The following is an 18,913-nucleotide window of genomic DNA, read 5'->3' as shown; positions in this document are numbered from 1 at the left end:
TGATTCTCCTGAGGTGCACTGGAGGGGTGGGGTAGGTCTGGGATCCGATCTTACAGACTCTGTTTGGGAGAGTGCAAGAAGGACCGCCGAGAGCTTCAGTCCGTGGCATGGTGAACAGTTGTCTGTGTGCCAAGCGGGAGACGGATGGGCTGGGAAACAGCTGAAGCGCAGCTCCTTCCACCCTGACCCCCAAACAGGGTTTCTAATGGGAAGTCTGACAGACCCTTTACTGTAGTGGCACTACTGGGGCAGCTATAATATTATCCTCATAATTCTACTATATAATAACAACAAAGAAAAAGAAGGTGAAGGGTCATTGTGCTTTGTCTTTAGAATTAAGATGGCTGTCTTCATCCTTACAGCATACTCTTAATTCTGGAGACACATCTTAATAACCTCTAAATAGTTCCAACAAAAGAGCCGTGTCAGAGGAATGAGCAGGCCCCAAGGTGTTTCAACTGGAGTGTTTTCATCTGCCTTTATTGCTCTATCCCTCTCCAGAATTAAGGCAATAACCTGTGATAAATTATTCAGGAACTGCTACAGGGATCAAAGCAAAATCATTCTGTTAAAGTGCTGTTTGCAACATTTGGCACTTAGTGAGAAAACTTTTAATGTGTGCATGCTGAAAATCAAGGATTTTAAATAATTTAACATTGTGGAGTTTTTACGGAGGGACTAAAGATAGCAGGTTCCTATTTAACTGCTCCTCTTCCTCTAAGAAGTTTTCATTCATTTTCCTTAAAACCTGTGACGTCATGGCTGAACTGCAAAAATATGCCTGGGCTAGGGGAACAGTATACAGTATTTTACTATGATAAAATGATGGGAGGTGGGGGCAAGAAACATTTAGAAACAATACTCTAGAATTATTTTATTTCTTTATTTCCCTTGATTTTGGAGACAGACAGACAGACAGACAGACAGACAGACAGACACACACACACACACACACACACACACACACACACAGAGAAAGAGAGAGAGAGAGAGAGAGAGAGAGAGAGAGAGAGAGAGAGAGAGAGAGAGAGAGAACCCTAAGTTAAAATTCACTATTTGCTTAAATTTTATTAGGACTAAGTAAAGAAAACAAAGTTATAAATAAGAGCTCTTTGGCATTTCTTTTCCTCACAGTATTTCAGTTTAAAAAATACAGGTCCCTAATGCTCAAGTTCAACCTAAAATCTGCATTTGAAAAATATCTATAAATAGAGAGTTAGACGATTCTGGTAAGGGTTGCAAATTAAATGAGTTTGGCAGTCCTGCAGCATTTTCATAAAGATATTTTAACAGCATCACCTCCTGTGGATAGGAATACTAAATACTTTATTGGAGAACAAAACAGAACTGTTTTCATCTCTAGTACTGGCAAACTGAAGAACCTGAAAGCACCTTTGCATGTATTATTTATTCAGTATGATAGAAAAATAGCCTTAACCTAGTAAATTACATTTAGGAGCATTTAGTGCAAAAGTTTTGTTTATGACAAAGCAACAGACTTCGTTCCTTACCGGCAGCTGTAAGCACCAAGTTTTCTTCATACAAATTAGACAGATGGTGCTTACAGTAGAATTTACTAAAGGTCTGTCACAACAAATGCAGCCAAGCTGCATATTTAATCACTGCAGAATCTTGTCTACCTGCAGCTGCCAACTGCTAATCCAATTTCCCTGATAAATGTGGCAAGAGACACGATCAGCAATAAAGAGCATCTAACTCCATTTTCCTGCAGGGCGTCTTTTGATGAACATTTAGGACGGAAGCGCCGAGTGCACTGTGTGGCCTTGGTTCGTGGCAGCTGCATGCATTCTGAGGCACAGTTCTCAGGTTACTCACTTAATTCTGCCACTATCATTACGTTGCTATTGATCTCAGTAGCTGTTGCCTACACAGCATTACTCTAGATGAAGCTGAATCAGGCAGTTATCATGCATCAAACTTGCTCAAAAGCCTGGAGATTTCCCCTTAATTACTTGTGATTTTATTTGCAAATACCGTTAAAGTGTAATCAAGCAGTCACTTTCCAGGGTCGTTAAGAACTTGCTAGTTTAGGGATATATCACTGGAACTCCATTAAAAATGACTCTAGGAAGATGGTTTCTATCAAAGTAGATGGAATTACATCTAAACAGCCTTGGAATATAATGAAATCTCCAAATGAGACAAATGTAATTTTTATAAAGATGGCAGTTTTCAACCTCACCGATTCTTTTGATGAAGGGCAGCAATGGCTACTTAAAAGCTGCAAAGATTCTGTTGGCCAGAAGCATTCAGAAGACATCTAAAAATACAGTTAATTTGAGTGGGAACTGACAAAGAACTTAGGAAGATCATTTAAACAAAGAAAAATTAATAATTGACTTTTAATATTTGTATGACTTATCAGGATAAACATCTAGTTCAAAAACTCTATTTTAAACTGAAAGGTATAATATTTGGGTAATATTCTGTTCACAGAAGAATTATATAAATATCACCAAAGGCTATCCCTTTTCTAATTTGGCTTCATGGTATTTGTATTTGTGTGTATGAGAGAAAGAGAGAGGGAGGGAGGGAGGGAGGAAAGAAGGGGGGGGAGAAGAGAAGCCATGAAAGATAGATAATATTTCAACCTATTTCAAAGAGTAACATGTGACTAAGGCATCACCAACAAAGGTACCTACTTCTCTCGGGTATATTTATTATACTTAAAAATAATAATCAGTGCCAATCTATTTAATATAGCAACAGGACAATATAATTCCAGAAGATACTATTTCTGTTTGGCAAAGCTCCTGCTTCCCATCCCCCCACATTAAAATATGGGGCTGTTTTGTCACAAACAGCTTGCTACACTTAAGGATTTTACTAATAAAACATAATGTTGTCTTAGATATTATGACTGTTGCCACAGCTGAACTGACTTGTCAAATCAATCCTAATATGGCTCCCACAGGCACATAAAGCCTTATTTAGCTATCAGTTATCCTAATCACTTTGTTCAGTTTAAGAATGCAACACTTCAAGACTGGCTCCTATTTATACACATATGCCTAGCCATTTAATAAAGTCTTGATTTATATAAATTCTTGTTTAAAAAAATCTTCAGAGATGTAGGGTTTTAGCATGTGTGCATGTATCTGTGTGGCTATGCTGAAACACACAGAGCAGGGGGGACAGGAGGTGCGGTGCCTTGAGAACTGACTATTACAGACAGCGAGCATCGCTGGAGACAAATCCGCATCATCTACCATGAATTGACTGTCCTCAGCCACACTCACTGACTGCAAATCCATTTGATTCAGAAACTAGAAAAGTGCTTACGTTAAAGCACAACTCACAAGCATATTACTTAGAAACATGGCCATGAGACAGACACCACACACACACACACACACACACACACACACACACACACACACACACACACACACACACACAAATGTACAGACATACAAATGCCTTTTCTGGTGTTAAACATCTGAGAAAGAGTAAACTTGTCTTTCTTCTTGTATGAAAACAAACCTTTACTTCTTCTTGTTTAAAGTTGTTGTTGAATATTTGTAAAACTGTTTCAAAAGAGACTGTGAGAGGTAGCATAAAATTCTCAAATTCATCCTCATCTTCACCTATGGAAGAAACAAAAGGGTCACGGTTTAAAACGTACGCTAATGTACATTAGCCTCAACACTGAGTACTTCATTCAAGATTAGAAATGTCCTTGTGAAGAGGTCGGCCTGCACTTATGCCCATGGCACAACTTGTGCTTTGGTTCATTGAATATTCTGGTTTTACTCTCTCTCTCTCCACTAAATGAAACAGCAACATTACTTAACAGCACCCACCCTGCCCCCCATCTTTTATTGGCTCTAGCTGACTCAGGCCCCAGGCATTTCCACACATCTGTAGCTCTTGGGCCCTCTAGAGTTTCCCTAATGTTTCAAGAAAGGCTATTTTCACAGCTTTCAGACAATGGCCTCCCTCCTTCTGTTGTGTTGTTTTGTTTTTCTTTGGTCCCAAGGCCCCAAAGGACTCACAGACTTAGATGCCCAGAAAGCTCTAAGTTATTATTCTTTTTTATTTATATTCTTTAGAAATTAACTTATGGGGGCTGGAAAGGTAGCTAGCTCAGTGGTTAAGAGCACTTGCTGCTCTAGCAGAGGACCTGAGCTCCGTTCCCAGCCCCTGCCATCAGTAGCTCACAACTGCCCGTAACTAGTAGCTCCGTGGAACTCCACACCCTCTTCTGGTGGCACACACTCACAGGTACACAAACACAAAGAAATATTTAAAAGTCAGCTTATTACTAAGTGGCAAAAGGATGTGCTTTCTTCATGGGTCATTTAGCTTCAACTGTTGTCCACGCAACACTTCCTCTTCATTATGAACAAGGATAAAATGAAATATTTCTTATTAATTTTTCATATAAAGGTAACCATATTTCCTTAAGGATTCTGTCAAAGCAGAATCTTCACACACTGATAATTTGCATACTGTTATTTTCAAAATCGGTTTCTCTGAAATTACATTGGGCTCTCTCATTCATCCTTTGCGACAGAGAACCATTTACTAATAAAGCAACAGCTAAAGCTTACATATCTTTCTGAGGTGTCGCTTAGTTGGAAGAGAACTGTATGGTTCAGACTTTCTGATTATTGTGTTATTAGTGGTTTTAAAATACAATATCTGGGGCTGGAGAGATGGCTCAGAGGTTAAGAGCACTGACTGCTCTTCCAGAGGTCCTGAGTTCAATCCCCAGCACCACATGGTGGCTCCCAACCATCTATAATGAGATCTGATGCCCTTTTCTGGTGTGCAGAGCACTGTATATGTAAAAATAAATAAATCTTAAAAAAAATACAGTATCTGGAAGGAGACCACTCAGAGAAGAGAGCAGTGGCTCTCAACATTTGGTACTTGCTCTACCTAAGTTTTATGAGATGCCAACTTCAGGGTTCCAACCCAGTCTGCTCTACTGCATCAGAATCTCAGGGGGCAGGCAGCAACTCTGCTTTGGCAAATGTCAACCTTAGAGAAACTAGTCTATTTATCCTCATACAGATGTTGAAGTCCAAGGGCACACATACAGACGATCTGTCAATGGTGGGTCTTTTGGCTCATAAATGGTGGCTGATCTTGACCCTTATCTTTTATGATTTCCTTCTTCCTTTAAAACTTATATAATTTGCCTTGAGATTATCACAGGATAGTGAACACAAAAAGATCCCGAAAAAGACAACGAGTCTTTCTGGGTGATCTATTCATGATGGGTCAAGATCTTGGGTGAAGTGTAAGGCAGAACAATTTATAATCTCTGCTCTGTTAAGTGGCTATGTGACCATATCATTCCTCATACCCAACACCGCTTATCACAGAAGTTTTTATTTTTAAGGCTTGTATCCAAAGATGTCATCTAAAGATGGCCACACCCTTCCCAGGTCTTCTGGACGTACCCATCTCTTCCCTTCTATTGTGTTGCATGTCCCCTCATTTTAAAGCACTCATCTAAGAGCAGCACCAATACTGCAGCCACTTATGTCACACTACCACCATGATCACCTGATCAAGGCATCTGTGGGACAGAATGTGCATGTGTGAATTATCAGCCACTGACCTACCCTGGTCACTATCTTGGCCTTAGCTTCTGAGTGCTGACATGGTGTGCCACTGTTTTTATATGGAGGAGGAGGAGGATGCAGGGCTCTGCAGTACCTAGATTCGGGAACCCGACTTTTACCACAGTTATTTAACCTTGAATATTTTACCAATCACTGAGCCTCACCTTCCTCATCTACAAAATAAGGATGAAACTACCTTTAAGTTTTCTGTAAGATGAGATGCTAAAATACATGAAAAAAAATATGTTTCTTATATACCAATGGTGTATAGAATTAGTATATATACACAACAAAGATTATAATAGTATCATTACACTATTAGTATATATACACCAATGGTGGTACTAGTATTACAGTATCAACTCCAGAAACAGTGCCTTCTGTTATTAGGGAAAAACAGTTGCTTAACCATTTCCAAAGTCCTGGGGTGAGTCAGATTACTGGCGTAAGCCTACAATATCTTGGAAAGCACCTGGAAATGGAGGAAGAGGATCAAGGGTTTCAGGCCCAGATACTTGAAAATCTGTTATTCGAAGGTTTCAAAACACTTGATATTAACAAAAACAAAACAAAACAAAAAAACAAAGGGCCCAAGAAGGTTGTCCAGTGGTAGAATACGTTGGCTGTCATGTGCAAAAGCCTTGGGCTCAAATATTACCACCACAAAACAAATGAACACACACACACACACACACACACACACACACACACGAACTTAAAGGGGAAAAAAATCCAGTCTAATATATAATGGAAGTGAACATTATCTAATCCTAGCCACATAATACATACATTGAATTAAAAAACACAATCTTACCCTACAATAAAGTTCTTTCTAAAAATGATTAATAATAAGAACAGTGGTAATTATAACTGCAGGCAGAAGGGTTCAGGAAAGAGTGGACACTCCAAAACCAAGATGCTTATTTGGGCTTTAGTCTTGGCTCCTGTTAAGAGTCTGGCATCTAAGCCTTAGTGTCCGCATTTGTAATTAAGAGATATAATATTTACTTCATAAAGGTAGCTGTGAGGATTAAGTAACAAAGCATCTGTGCCTCCCCTTGCTGGCACTTCACAAATGATGGCCATTAGCGTTCTTGTTGTTTTGAGTTCAGCATGGACTTAGAGAGGTGATTATGATAATTAAATAAAGTGTGACCACACATTTGCCAGCCCAATAAATACCCTTCCTTTGGGAATGACTTTTGCAACAAAGCTTTGACTTTTCCAAGGCAAAGAGATGTTTATTCATAACATATACAAATTTAGAGCGAACGTATTTCAGCTTTATATTTTAACTTACAGACAGAAAAAAAATCTTACTGACTCCATCTATTTCACCAATCAAAATTCTTGAGGCCCACTCAAGAGGAAGGAAACCATGCCTGGACTTAGAAACCCAGCCAGATAGTAGCCTGAAGTCATGAGGTCATGGAGCTTCGAAGAGAACCTACTATCGCTGTTACCAGACCAGCAAAAATTCTAATTGTACCCAAAACCTTATCCTTTTACTAACAGATAAGTGCATCTCTCAACGCTCAAAGAAGGTTCTCTTTACAGCAAATGGAGACCACTACTGAAGATCACAACTGGTTATAATGTAGAGACCGACAAAACATGAGGCGCTCAGTCCCAGCATATGTATCTGTACCACAACTCCTACACCAAGAGCTCAGGAAAAAATTGCGGACTATAAGAGCCAGAGGATCAGGAAGATTCTTCTCTCAGAAATAATAGGAAAACTACATCACAATACCTCAATGACATGGTTGCCTAAACAAGGCCTGAATAAATACAATATTAAAAACCATGATAATGGGGAAGGAGTCAATCTGACCTGGTCCCATCCCTAGACAAATAACTGTAGGCAACTAATGACTACCAAGAAAGGGAGAATTACCTTTTACAGGGGTGAGCCCCTTAAGTGGCCAGCCCTAAAATTATATAACCATATACACATAAGCCCTGCTAAAGACTTACCAGGCTGTATGTATGTGTATATATACACATATGCACATATATATTTGTGTGTGTCTAACAATAACAGTCAAAGAAAAAGAGGCCATCAATTTGAGAGGGAGTGGGAGGGGACATGGGAGGGGTTGGAAGAAGAGGCACAGGAGGAGCTGGAGGGAGGCAAAGGGAACAGACATAATTATATCAGGAAAGTGGGATAGATGAGAGGACATCCTATTGGGACGCTAGGTGAGAGAAGTATGGGAGAATGGGGGAAATAGAAGGATCCAGAGGGTCCTAGAAACCTACAAGAAGAACATTATGACGGGCAGATCTGGACCCAGGGGGGTCTGCTCAAACTACGGCACCAACCAAGGAAGATATGTGCAGTAAACATCAAACCCCTACTCAGATCTAGCCAATGGACAGGACATTCTCCACAGTCATGTGGAGAGTGGGAAATGACTCTCACACACACTCTGGTGTCCCATATTTGACCACGTCCCCTTGATGGGGAGGCCCAGTGGCACTCAGAGGAAGGATAGCAGGCTACCAAGACGAAACTTGATAGCCTATGATCATATAGAGGGGGAGGAGGTGCCCCTCAGCCACAGACATAGGGGAGGGGAATAGGATGAAAGTGGGAGAGAGGAAAAAACGGGAGGATACAAGGGATGGGATAACAATTGAGATGTAATCTGAATAAATTAATTTAAAAAATAAAAACTAAAAAATTAAAAACCAAAGCTTTCATCATGTAGATAAAAACAACAACAACTGAAAATAGAAATGTGATCAGTAGTGCTGCTAGCTGTAACATATTCACAGGCCTTTTCTGTCCACTGGGTCTCAAATGACTTCCTCCACCATTATTTTCCAACCTGCTTTCCTGTTCTCGAACTCACTCTGTAGACCAGGCTGGCCTCGAACTCAGAGATCTGCCTGCCTCTGCCTCTCCAGTACTGGGATTAAAGGCGTGTGCCACCACTGCCTGGCCAGTTTTCTTTTTCTTATTGGAGTTATTATGACTGCCTATGACTTTGTATACACTTTGTCATTTATTGTTTGTCTTTTTAGAATATAATGTTCTTGGGGAAGAATGTGGTTTCCTTTGATTATGGCTATTTCTCAGTATTTAGAATAGGGTCTGGTTGAATTTGGCACTGAATTTATTAAAGAACATGTTCATGGCCCTTACTATATTCAATACACTGTTGCAACTCACAACCCCACATAATTGTGCCATCTCCTCAATTTCTGCATGGGAACAGCGAGGCCCACAAGAATTAAGTAGCATATCAACTATCTTCTAGCTGATAAATGCCAACGATGACCTGACATCCTGATCAGGTCTGCTTTACTCTCAAGTTTATGCTCTTCTTTAATATCTCTGATGGGGGTGGAAGACATCAAAAATATGGAGTGAAGTCAGTGACACAGAATCTTGAATTTGGAGCTGCGTAAGACAGGAGAAGGAAAGAACAGCTTGGTGCTAGTGAGGAAAGTGGAAACCCTAGGTGAGCAGTGAGTTGGATGGGGAGATCAGCTACAGGGCCTCCACTACACTCTAATGCTGTTCTGGTGTGACTGCATGGTATGTTGTACTGCTTACACTCGAAAACTCGCTGCTTTAGCCAGCATCTGTTAACGACTTCTCTTTCACTGTCTTGTCTACAGAAGGCATTTGCTGTAGACAACAAGAAAACATGTGTTGGAGCTTCATAATTGCAGTCATAATTTACTATGCAAACTCTACATGCCAGGATCTTTTGAATAATAATTAAGACTGACTTTTTTCCTGGAAGTCAAAGGGCACAAAACTAATGTGATTGGAAGGGAAAGTGCTAATTAACAAACTGTCCCCAATGCTGAAAGGTAAAGTTATTATGTGAACACACATTTTAAGTTCTTCATCACCCATAAAGAGCAAAGAGAAAAGTTTTGGCTTTTAGGAAACAACCAAACTACCAGGTTTTTGGGTTTTCTGATCAACAGCAAAGCTACTATTTTCATATGTTCCCAACTTTTTTTTCCCTTCAGAGAAAACACATTTAGAATAGGGGCTTTCTTAGCATGTTGACTGCAAACAATTTGATTTTTAGTATGTTTTACTTATTCTTATGTACAGTTTCAACCCTGAACGCTTGGGAGGTAGGAGGAGGATTAGGGACATTCTTAGCTACATAGTGAGACCCTCTCTCAAAAATACAAACTAATCCCAACAAAAGCCCATCCAAACCAACCAACCTCATACCAAAACCACATGCTGGTGAGGATGCGGAGAGAGGAACACTCCCCTCATTGCTGGTGGGAATGAAAACTGGTACAACCACTTTGGAAATCTATCTGGTGCTTTCTCAGAAAACTGGGAATAGGGCTTCCTCAAGACCCAGCGATTCCACTCCTTGGAATATACCCAGAAGATGCTCCAGCACACAACAGGGACATATGCTCAACCATGTTCATAGCGGCCTTATTCATAATAGCCAGAACATGGAAACAGCCTAAGTGTCCCTCAGTTGAAAAATGGATAAAGAAACTGTGGTACATTTACACTATGGAATACTACTCAGCTATTAAAAACAAGGAATTCCCGAAATTTGTGGACAAATGGATGGAACTAGAAATGATCATAATGAGTGAGTTAACCCAGAAGCAGAAAGACTCACATGGTATATATTCACTTATAATTGGACACTAGCCCAAAAGGCATGTCCCATGAAAGTCTTTACTTACCAGGAGATTGGGGTAGATGTGAGGACATCCTACTGAGACTCTAGGTAAGAGAAATATAGGAGATGGGGAAATAGAAGGACCCATAAGGTCCTAGAAACCTACAAGAAGAACATCGTGATGGGTGGATCAGGGCTCGGGGGGGGGGGTTTGCTCAAACTATTGCACTAACCAAGGACAATACAAGTAGTAAACATCGAATCTCTACTCTGATTTACCCAATGGACAGGACATTCTCCACAGTTATATAGAGTGGGGACTGACTCTGACATGAATTCTGGCACCCCGTATTTGACCACCTCCCCTTGGTGGGGAGGCCTGATGGCACTCAAAGAAAGAATAAGCAGGCTATCAAGATGAGACTTGATAGCCTATGACCACATAGTGGGGGAGGAGGTCCCCCTCGGTCTTAGACCTAGGGGAGGGGAATAGGGTGGAAGTGGGAGGGAGAGAGGAACAGGAGGATACAAGTGATGGTATAACAACTGAGTGGTAACCTGAATAAATTAATAAAATTAAAATAAAAACAAACAAGACACCTCCCGCCCCAACCCTGAGTCCTGCTTCCAGAGGGAAGAACTGCACTGCAGAGGGTATAAAATGGTACGACGCATGCAGTACGGTGAGGCAGCACTGGGGAAGAGTCTGACAGTTATTCAGAAACAGCAGACTTGCCATCTGACCTCAAGACAACTGCAGGCATTTTATCACAGGGACCCTGTAAGCTGCAGGAACTGCAGTGTACACTATAATCCAAACACTCCAGGGGCAGAGGCAGGAGGGCCTCCACGTCTAGGATGGTCTGGGTCACAGAGAAAAAACCCTGTCTCAACTAAACAAAACCAAACAGTCTGTACATAAATATTCATAGCACCATTTCCTAATGGCCAAAAGGTAGAAACATTTCCAATCCCAAATGGTTACTTAAGTGAAAGAATAGAAGAGCCATATGTATGTGAGCATGTACACAGGAACATTTGGCCACCAAGGGGGAACGTATCAGGATTTGGATTTGCTAAAACATGGATAAGCCTCAAAAATACTATACTACGTTAAAGACAGATACAAAGGCCATGGATGATGGATATTTATAGACAATGTCCACTCTGGGACCAAGCCCTACAGAAAGCAGTTAAGTGATTGCCAGGACAAAGGGGTGGTTGGAGAAGAAAATGTTGTGGAAATACTCAATGGTGGTGCTTATACAACATTGCAGATACTCTAAAAATCATAAATAACTTTGGGTTGTACATTTAGAAAGGTCAATTTCATGGCACCGGAGCCTAAAAAGCAAACAAAATCACTACCATGGTAGAAATCTGAGTTTTCCTCCTCTCCTTTAAACACACACAGAGTCTTCTGATTTCCTCAGACTTAACACAAATGGTGGATGGACACTAGGCACTTGTTAACGTGGGCAACGAGAGACAAGAAACAGGTAATTACAGTAATTATAAGTGATGATAACCAACAGTTGTTAAGAATCTACTGCATGGGGGCTGGAGAAATGGCTCAGTTGTTAAGAGCATTGCCTGCTCTTCCAAAGGACCCAGGTTCGACTCCCAGTACCCACATGCCAGCTCACACTGTTGGTAACTCAAGTTTCAAGGGATCTGATACCCTCACAGCAATGCACATAAAATAAAATAAATTATTAAAAAATAATCTACTGCAAGACAAACATTGTCAAGTGTGGAGGCATTTGTGATGTCAGCATGCTAGATAAAATTCTAACATAGGAATATGTGACTCTTTTGGGTTATACAGTAAAGTCCTAGAAGCCTGAGATAGGAGGATTGCTGAGTTTCAATCCAGATTGGTAAATCTGTTCTACAGTGTGAGATATTGTCGAGGAGGAGGACAAGGAGGAGGAGGAGGAGGAAGAGGAGGAGGAAAAGAAAGAAAAATTATTTTGTGCTATTCAAAGAATACACTGCAGTCCTAATAGTTCCTAGAAGCAGGAGGGAAGCATGGGGAGAAGCAGGAGCCCGAGCCACAGTCCCTCCCGGAGGCCAGGAAGCAGGAGGACAGACTGGGCAGACCACAGCCCTGCCAATGCCTTAGTTCAACTCACTGAGACCCACTTTGTACACCTGCTATCTACAAGAATGAAATGAGTCCTATATTGTTTAAATTACTAAGTTGTGACAATTTGTTACATAAGTAATAGGAATTTTGCATAGTAAGTGAAGACTTGCCTGTCAACCTCTGGCCCAAACTAAGGAAAATTAATAAAAGAACAACATAAGGAGAGAGAGGAGTCGAGGAGGAAAGCCCAGTGGCTGTGGTGATCCCAGCGGGCAGTGCTCTTTGCACTGACTTTACATCCACAGTCCCTTCTAAGTCCAATGCTGCAAGAAGATGGCACGTCTCAATTTTAGCAAGAGGCTCAAGGAATGTGCTTGCCTGGTCCCTAAAACACAGCTTCTGTCTGTGTCCTTATAAACTGATCAGGAGTTCTGGTCACTTTTAAGATGACCTGGGACTTCAAGGAGGGCAGGGTAGGGCATCTTAGGATCTTCAGGAAGCATCAACAGCTGGGAAGTAGGTGTAGTAAGAGCCTCATGTTGAGGTCCAAGTAGTGGCCTGCTTCTGACTTTCAATAAACGTTTCTCAGTTAATAGTTACTAAGTGCTTGGTTAGGTGTTCCACTCACAGGGTAAGTATCTCCATTTCACAGATGAGGAAACCGAGGCTCCCTGAACCTCTAGGAAACCACAAGGCTTGCCTTAGTTTCTAGAAGAAAAACATTATCTAGTGCAGAGCTACTGTTCCTCCAGTAAGAAACCTAACCTAGATGTTTCACCCTGAGCGTCTGCTCCCTGGGGTGCTCTGGACCCTACCCTCAAACCAGGTACATTATTAAAACTGGATCTGGACTTAATGGGCTGCCTTCTGCCTACAGGGCCAGCTAATTAGTCTTAATTATCTCATTACGGATTCTAAGTATTTCCAGCTGCTTCTTTACCCCGACTGCCCACTCTCCCACCCTTCTCCCATGTCTACTTTCCAAGCAGTCTCTGCCAAGTCCCGGGCACAGGTGAAACGATGATGTGTTCTTCATCCATGAGAACATTAGCTGTTGCTGATAGGCCCTCACCTGCTAAGTTTTCCTCAGAAGCCTGCCTTTCTGTTCCTTGGTCCATGAAAAGAAATAAACCTGGCTCAATTATTAGACACACAACACCACCTAAAAGTTTTACTTGACCTTCACTGGATTGTCATATTCTTCTACACAGGAAAAAAAACCACACACACATAGAAACGAATCTGTTTATTTTACAGACTCTTAGAAAGTAATCTCTCATTTCCCCATCATTGCTCCTAAGACCTAAACCAATCATTTGGTCCAAACTGTTCAAATAAAAAGAAAATGCTATATATTTTTTTTTACTTGATTGAGAAAGTGAACGGTGAAGGAAAAGTTTGGTAAGAGTGAATAAAACTATGTGGTCTGATGGCTACCTTAGGCAAGTCAGTGTATCTTTGAACCCCAGTTTATTAATAAACAATGTGATGACGGATACATGGAGGAAGGAGAGAATTGCCTTTTCCAAGCTGTTCTCTGCCTTCCACAAACATATCGTGTGAACACACACACACACACACAAATAAATAAAATGTAATATTAAAAGGGGAAATTTCTTTCTGTGGTTTTTTTCTTTTCTTTCTTTTTTTGTTTTTGTTTTGCTTTTCAAGACAGGGTTTCTCTGTGTAGCCTTGGCTGCCCTTGTTTGTGTAGACCAGGCTGGCCTTGAACTCACAACGATATGCCTGCATCTGTCTCCCGAGTGCTGGGATTAAAGGGGTGTGCTACTACTCTGAGCCTGTGTATTTTTAAACTGCCATTTGTAGAATATTCTTTCCCGGTTACTCAAGTTGTTAACTTGTTGCATAAAATCCCTCAACTTTGGGTCAGCAACATCTTCAAGTGCCAATTACTGTTAAATCATGAAAACACATACTTTGTTACCCTCAATCCTAAACACAGAACTGTCTTAACATCTATAAACACCGTTTAAATATTAATATTCCTCTCACCATTAAAAATATTGTTGCTTTTTACAGTTTAAAATACCTGAGGAATATCATGCTTGTTCAAATACCACCCAAATACTTCTGAGTAGTTGTGTCAGAATTTCTGCACAAATGGCTTGATAGGACTGCTGACACTGAAATTCCAAATTTGTAAGTGGAAAAACATTTGCAACTAATATTTGGTCTTTCACAAAACAAACAGCTTACTTGAAAGCTTTTTCTATGCCTCCCCTCTTCAGTGTTTGTCAACTTAATTTACCTCCATTTAAATTAAACAGCACAGAAGGTTTTTGTTTATTCAAATATTTTACACTGAACAGCTTGTTGGAGGTTCTCCATTTACTCTTTCCTTTAGCTTATTAAATCAACAAGTTAATTGTAAAATAACCCAGGGAGCCTTGAAGTGGTTCCCTGAAGAGTAGCAATGAACACACATAGGCTGGCCACCCATTTCTTCCTGCATGTGCATTTTCTTGCAAGGAGACTTCCTGTGTTCCTCTGGTAATTTCTGGGGACATAAATAGCACATAGCTAACATCGTTTCCACATTGAAACATTATCATCGCAATGATGAAACGCTTCCAATTCTGTCCTCATACGAGTGAGCATTTTGTCTAGTTTATTTAAAACAATTTGATAACATAGTACAACTGTTTATTGGCAAAAACTCCCCCATTTTCATCTGAAATACAACCTGGGGCACATAGCATCTAATTAAATTCATACAAAGTGCAAATTATTGAATATAACCCAAAATGCATTTCAAAGTAAATACCAATTAATGTGACACCCAATTTCTCTCCCCCTTTCTAATTACTCCAATGTGCATGGCTTATATAAAAATATTCAAATTCATTTTGTAGGATTCAATTAGAATGTTTTGTATTTCAAGCCAAGAATCATGTCCAGTTTTTCTGCAAGCAGGTTGGTTAGGCACTTTCTTTTCCTACTTGATTCTTGTCTCCCTAAATTAGTGTTATAAAGTTTACCATTATTATTATTTAAATTTGGGATGCATCATCCATTATTTTTGTTTCTGTGATACTCTTGATTTCAGTACTACCTTTTCCTCCTTGTTTCCATGGAAGAAATAGAAAACTACCAAGCCAGATAGATGAAATTTTGACAGTAACGCTCCCCTTAATCTAGGTTATGAGACAAGGCCTCAAATAATCAAGACTGTTCAATAACATTCAACAAAAAATGAGGTAATAACACTGTGAAAGAGAGCAAGAGAGGACTAATTGGGCACAAGAGTGGCTGCATGTAGCTAATCAGCTGGGAAGTAATCAGCCACTTGATACACTCTGTTCTGGAGAGAACAGCAATCAAAAATATTTCCACAGAGACCCTGACAGGCAGAGCTAACTCCAGAAGCCACAGTAATGGCATCCTGGTTGCTGTATAGCTGCCTGTCATTCATTCAACAAGCACCAGTAAGTAGTGAGTAACTATAGTGAGCTTGGTGTTAAAAAAGCATGAAAAGGCCAAGTCAGGACTCTGAAGAATCTCTACATACTCTGTAAAGAACAACTCTGCTTCTTAAGAAGACAAGAAACTCTAGTTATTACTACAGATCACCACTTGTACATATGCCAACTACTAACAAAACAAAACGAAACAAAAAACCCAAACACTGGTAAGTAGGGGAGGGGTATTTCTTCAAGCAGTGTAAAGTCTCATAATGATAGTTGCTATGGTTCTGTTTTATTTTTTTACTTTTTTGGTTTTTCGAGACAGGGTTTCTCTGTTTAGCCTTGGCTGTCCTTGACTCGCAGTGTAGACCAGGCTGGCCTCAAACTCACAACACTGAAGACAACGTGGGCAAAAGGAAACCCTGACCCACTATTAGTAGAAAAGTTAGTTAGTACAGCCATTATGAAATGCAATCAAATATGGAGATCCCTCAAAAACTTGAAAAGTACTATCCCACCGTCTGCCAATCCCACCACCAAGTGCACATCCAAAGGAGAGGAGGACACTTGCACTGCCAAGTTCTCTGCATAACCACCCAGAGCAGTTAAGAAACAGAGGCAGTCCCTAGTGTCACCAGTCACCTGTGGGGGACATATGGATGGCAGTTATACACTGCATATTCTGTTTGGCCATAAAAAAGAATGAAGCTTTTGTCCTTCGAGACAATACAGATAGAACCTTATGTCAAGTGAAATAAATCAGGACACAATGACTGCTCCCTCATACCTGACAGAACTTCCCAAATGCTGTAGCAACAGTAGTTACCAGAGGCTGAGCCATGTGTGTGTGTGTGTTTGTGGTGGTGGTGGTGGGGTATGGAGGGAGGCCTATCAACAGGCATTGAGTTATAGTTAGAAGTTAAAAGTCCTGATGTGCTGATGCATGATGGGATTACTAGAGGCAATAATGATGTTACGTGTATTTCAAAAAGCTACACAGAACTATTTGAAAGGTTTTTAACAATGAGGAAATGATAAATGTCAAAAAATACAGGTATTTAATGTTGAGCTGGGGGAATAGCCCAGTTGTAACCGGCCTGCCTACTATGCACAGGACCCTTGGACTTGACATTCAGCACTACCAACAACAAAATAAAGTAAACCAATACAAACAATTAAAAGAAGGTTTGTTTAACATGAAAAATTATTATGTAATACCTATACATATCAAAACATTGCATGTTACCATTTCTGGTTTTTTTTTTTGGTTTTGCAAGACAGGGTTTCTCTGTGTAGCCCCGGCTGTCCTGGACTCTCTTTGTAGACCAGGCTGGCCTCGAACTCACAGCAATCCGCCTGCCTCTGCCTCGCGAGTGCTGGGATTAAAGGCGTGCGCCACCACGCCCGGCACACCATTTCTGTTTTTATCAGTTAAAAGTAAGCTAAAATTTTTACAAATCAGAACTAGGTATTTTTTAACACTGTAAAACATAATAATTCATAATTACGTCTGGCATTTTAATTAGTATTCATATTATCTCATGCATTTATTATTTTTGTGGTGAGAATACTTACATGTGTTTTAAGAAGTACTTTACAAGAATATGCCTCGGAATATAGCATGTCCCTAGCATGCATGACACCCCGGGCTTCATCCCCAGTATCACGTATATACAATACATACCATATCTCTTGAACTTTATTCCCAGCAGTAGTTGAAAGGGCACATCAAAGCCAGGATATCCACTTTACACGCCTCCAGCTTTGATTGTCCTTGGTAACTACACTCTCCAAATTTATGAAATCACCTTTTTAAGAGTCTACATATGAATGACATCTTGTAGTAGTTGTCTGTCTGTGCCTGGCTTATTTCACTTAACAAAATATAACTCAGGTTCATCCATACAGCTGCAAATGGATTCATTTTCTTATTTGTATGGCTAAAGAGGATCCTAGTGTGTGCTCACACATGCACACTCGTGTGTGACATTTTCTTTACTCACTCATGCATTAGTGGATACTTAGGTTGTTTCTATCTCTTGGCTACTGTGACTGCTGCTGTACTGAACATGCTAGTGCAGATGTCTGTTCTGCATGCTGACTTCACTCCCTCTGGGTGTATATCCCACTAGGAGACTTTCCAAAGCCTGATGTGGTTTTATTTTTAATTATTTAAAGAATTTCCACAATGGTTATAGTAATTATTTAATATACCAAAAAAAAAAAAACCCAAACCCCTTACCCAATTATATTTAGCCCCCTTTGAGGTATTTTCTCAATACATCAATATAGCTCAGCAATATTTTATCTTTTCACTCAGTATCATTAAACTTCATGTACTGCATTGTCTTCAACTATCATTTTTTGTGACTACAGACCATTTTATGAGTAAGCAGATGTACTATAATTTTAATTCTATTATTGGACACTCACACAATTTCCATTTTGTTCTTGAACTGTTCTGTTCCTACGCACAGGCAACATCAACAGTGTAAGGCTAGGCATGTAGTACCAGTAGAGCACTTACTGAGCATGCGTAAAGCCCTGGATTTGGTTCCTAGCACTGAAAAGAATAGATGTGGTTACATACACCTATAATCCCACCTATTGGGATTTGGAGGGAAGAGGACCCGAATCTAAAGTCATTCTAAGCTACAGAACCACTCAAAACCACCTTGGGCTTCTTGAGACCTTCTCAAACAAACACAAAAGAACATCTCCTGCCCCTGCAGATTTAGAAACTGTACGAGTGCTGGGGCTATGGCCTATCACATGAGACACCCTGGGTTGGATCCTCAGCACCGCCTAAAATGCGGTGCAGGCTCACAGGCCTGTCCTGCTGCCCTCATCACTCCAGAAGCAGAGGCTGGAGAATCAGAACTTCAAGCTCATTCTCCACCTCAGCCTGAGGCCCAGCTGAACTACTGTATCAGACTATGCCTCAGAACAACAAAGTGAGGATCATTCCTGCTGGGCTGGCAAGACGGATGGCTCCGTGGATAAAGTGATCAGCCAAACCTGATCATCTGAGTTTGATACCTGGAACCCACATAGTAAAAAAAACAGACCAACTCCCAAAAGTTGTCCACTCGCCACCATTTGTGTGTTGTGGTGCATGTGTGCCATGTACAAACTCACAATAGATAAATTTAAAAATGTGAACAACAAAACAAATGC

General features: G+C 40.5%; 1 protein-coding gene across 3 annotated transcripts in view; it reads right to left on the bottom strand.

Annotated features, from left to right (window-relative positions):
- The window catches only part of RANBP17 (RAN binding protein 17), a 300,545-nt gene that overhangs the window by 75,572 nt on the left and 206,060 nt on the right, over window positions 1-18,913 (bottom strand). For all 3 annotated transcript variants that reach the window (XM_084764395.1, XM_084764396.1, XM_084764397.1), the window contains one exon: window positions 3,505-3,608. In XM_084764395.1, the coding sequence (XP_084620521.1) occupies window positions 3,505-3,608 (104 nt within the window). The remainder of the gene's footprint in view (window positions 1-3,504; window positions 3,609-18,913) is intronic.

The sequence above is a fragment of the Acomys minous genome, assembly GCF_964271855.1.
Source record: "Acomys minous genome assembly, chromosome: 16".
Taxonomy (NCBI): Eukaryota; Metazoa; Chordata; class Mammalia; order Rodentia; family Muridae; genus Acomys; species Acomys minous.
Note: the sequence above shows the minus strand (reverse complement) of the source record. Positions and strands in the feature narration are given on the sequence as shown.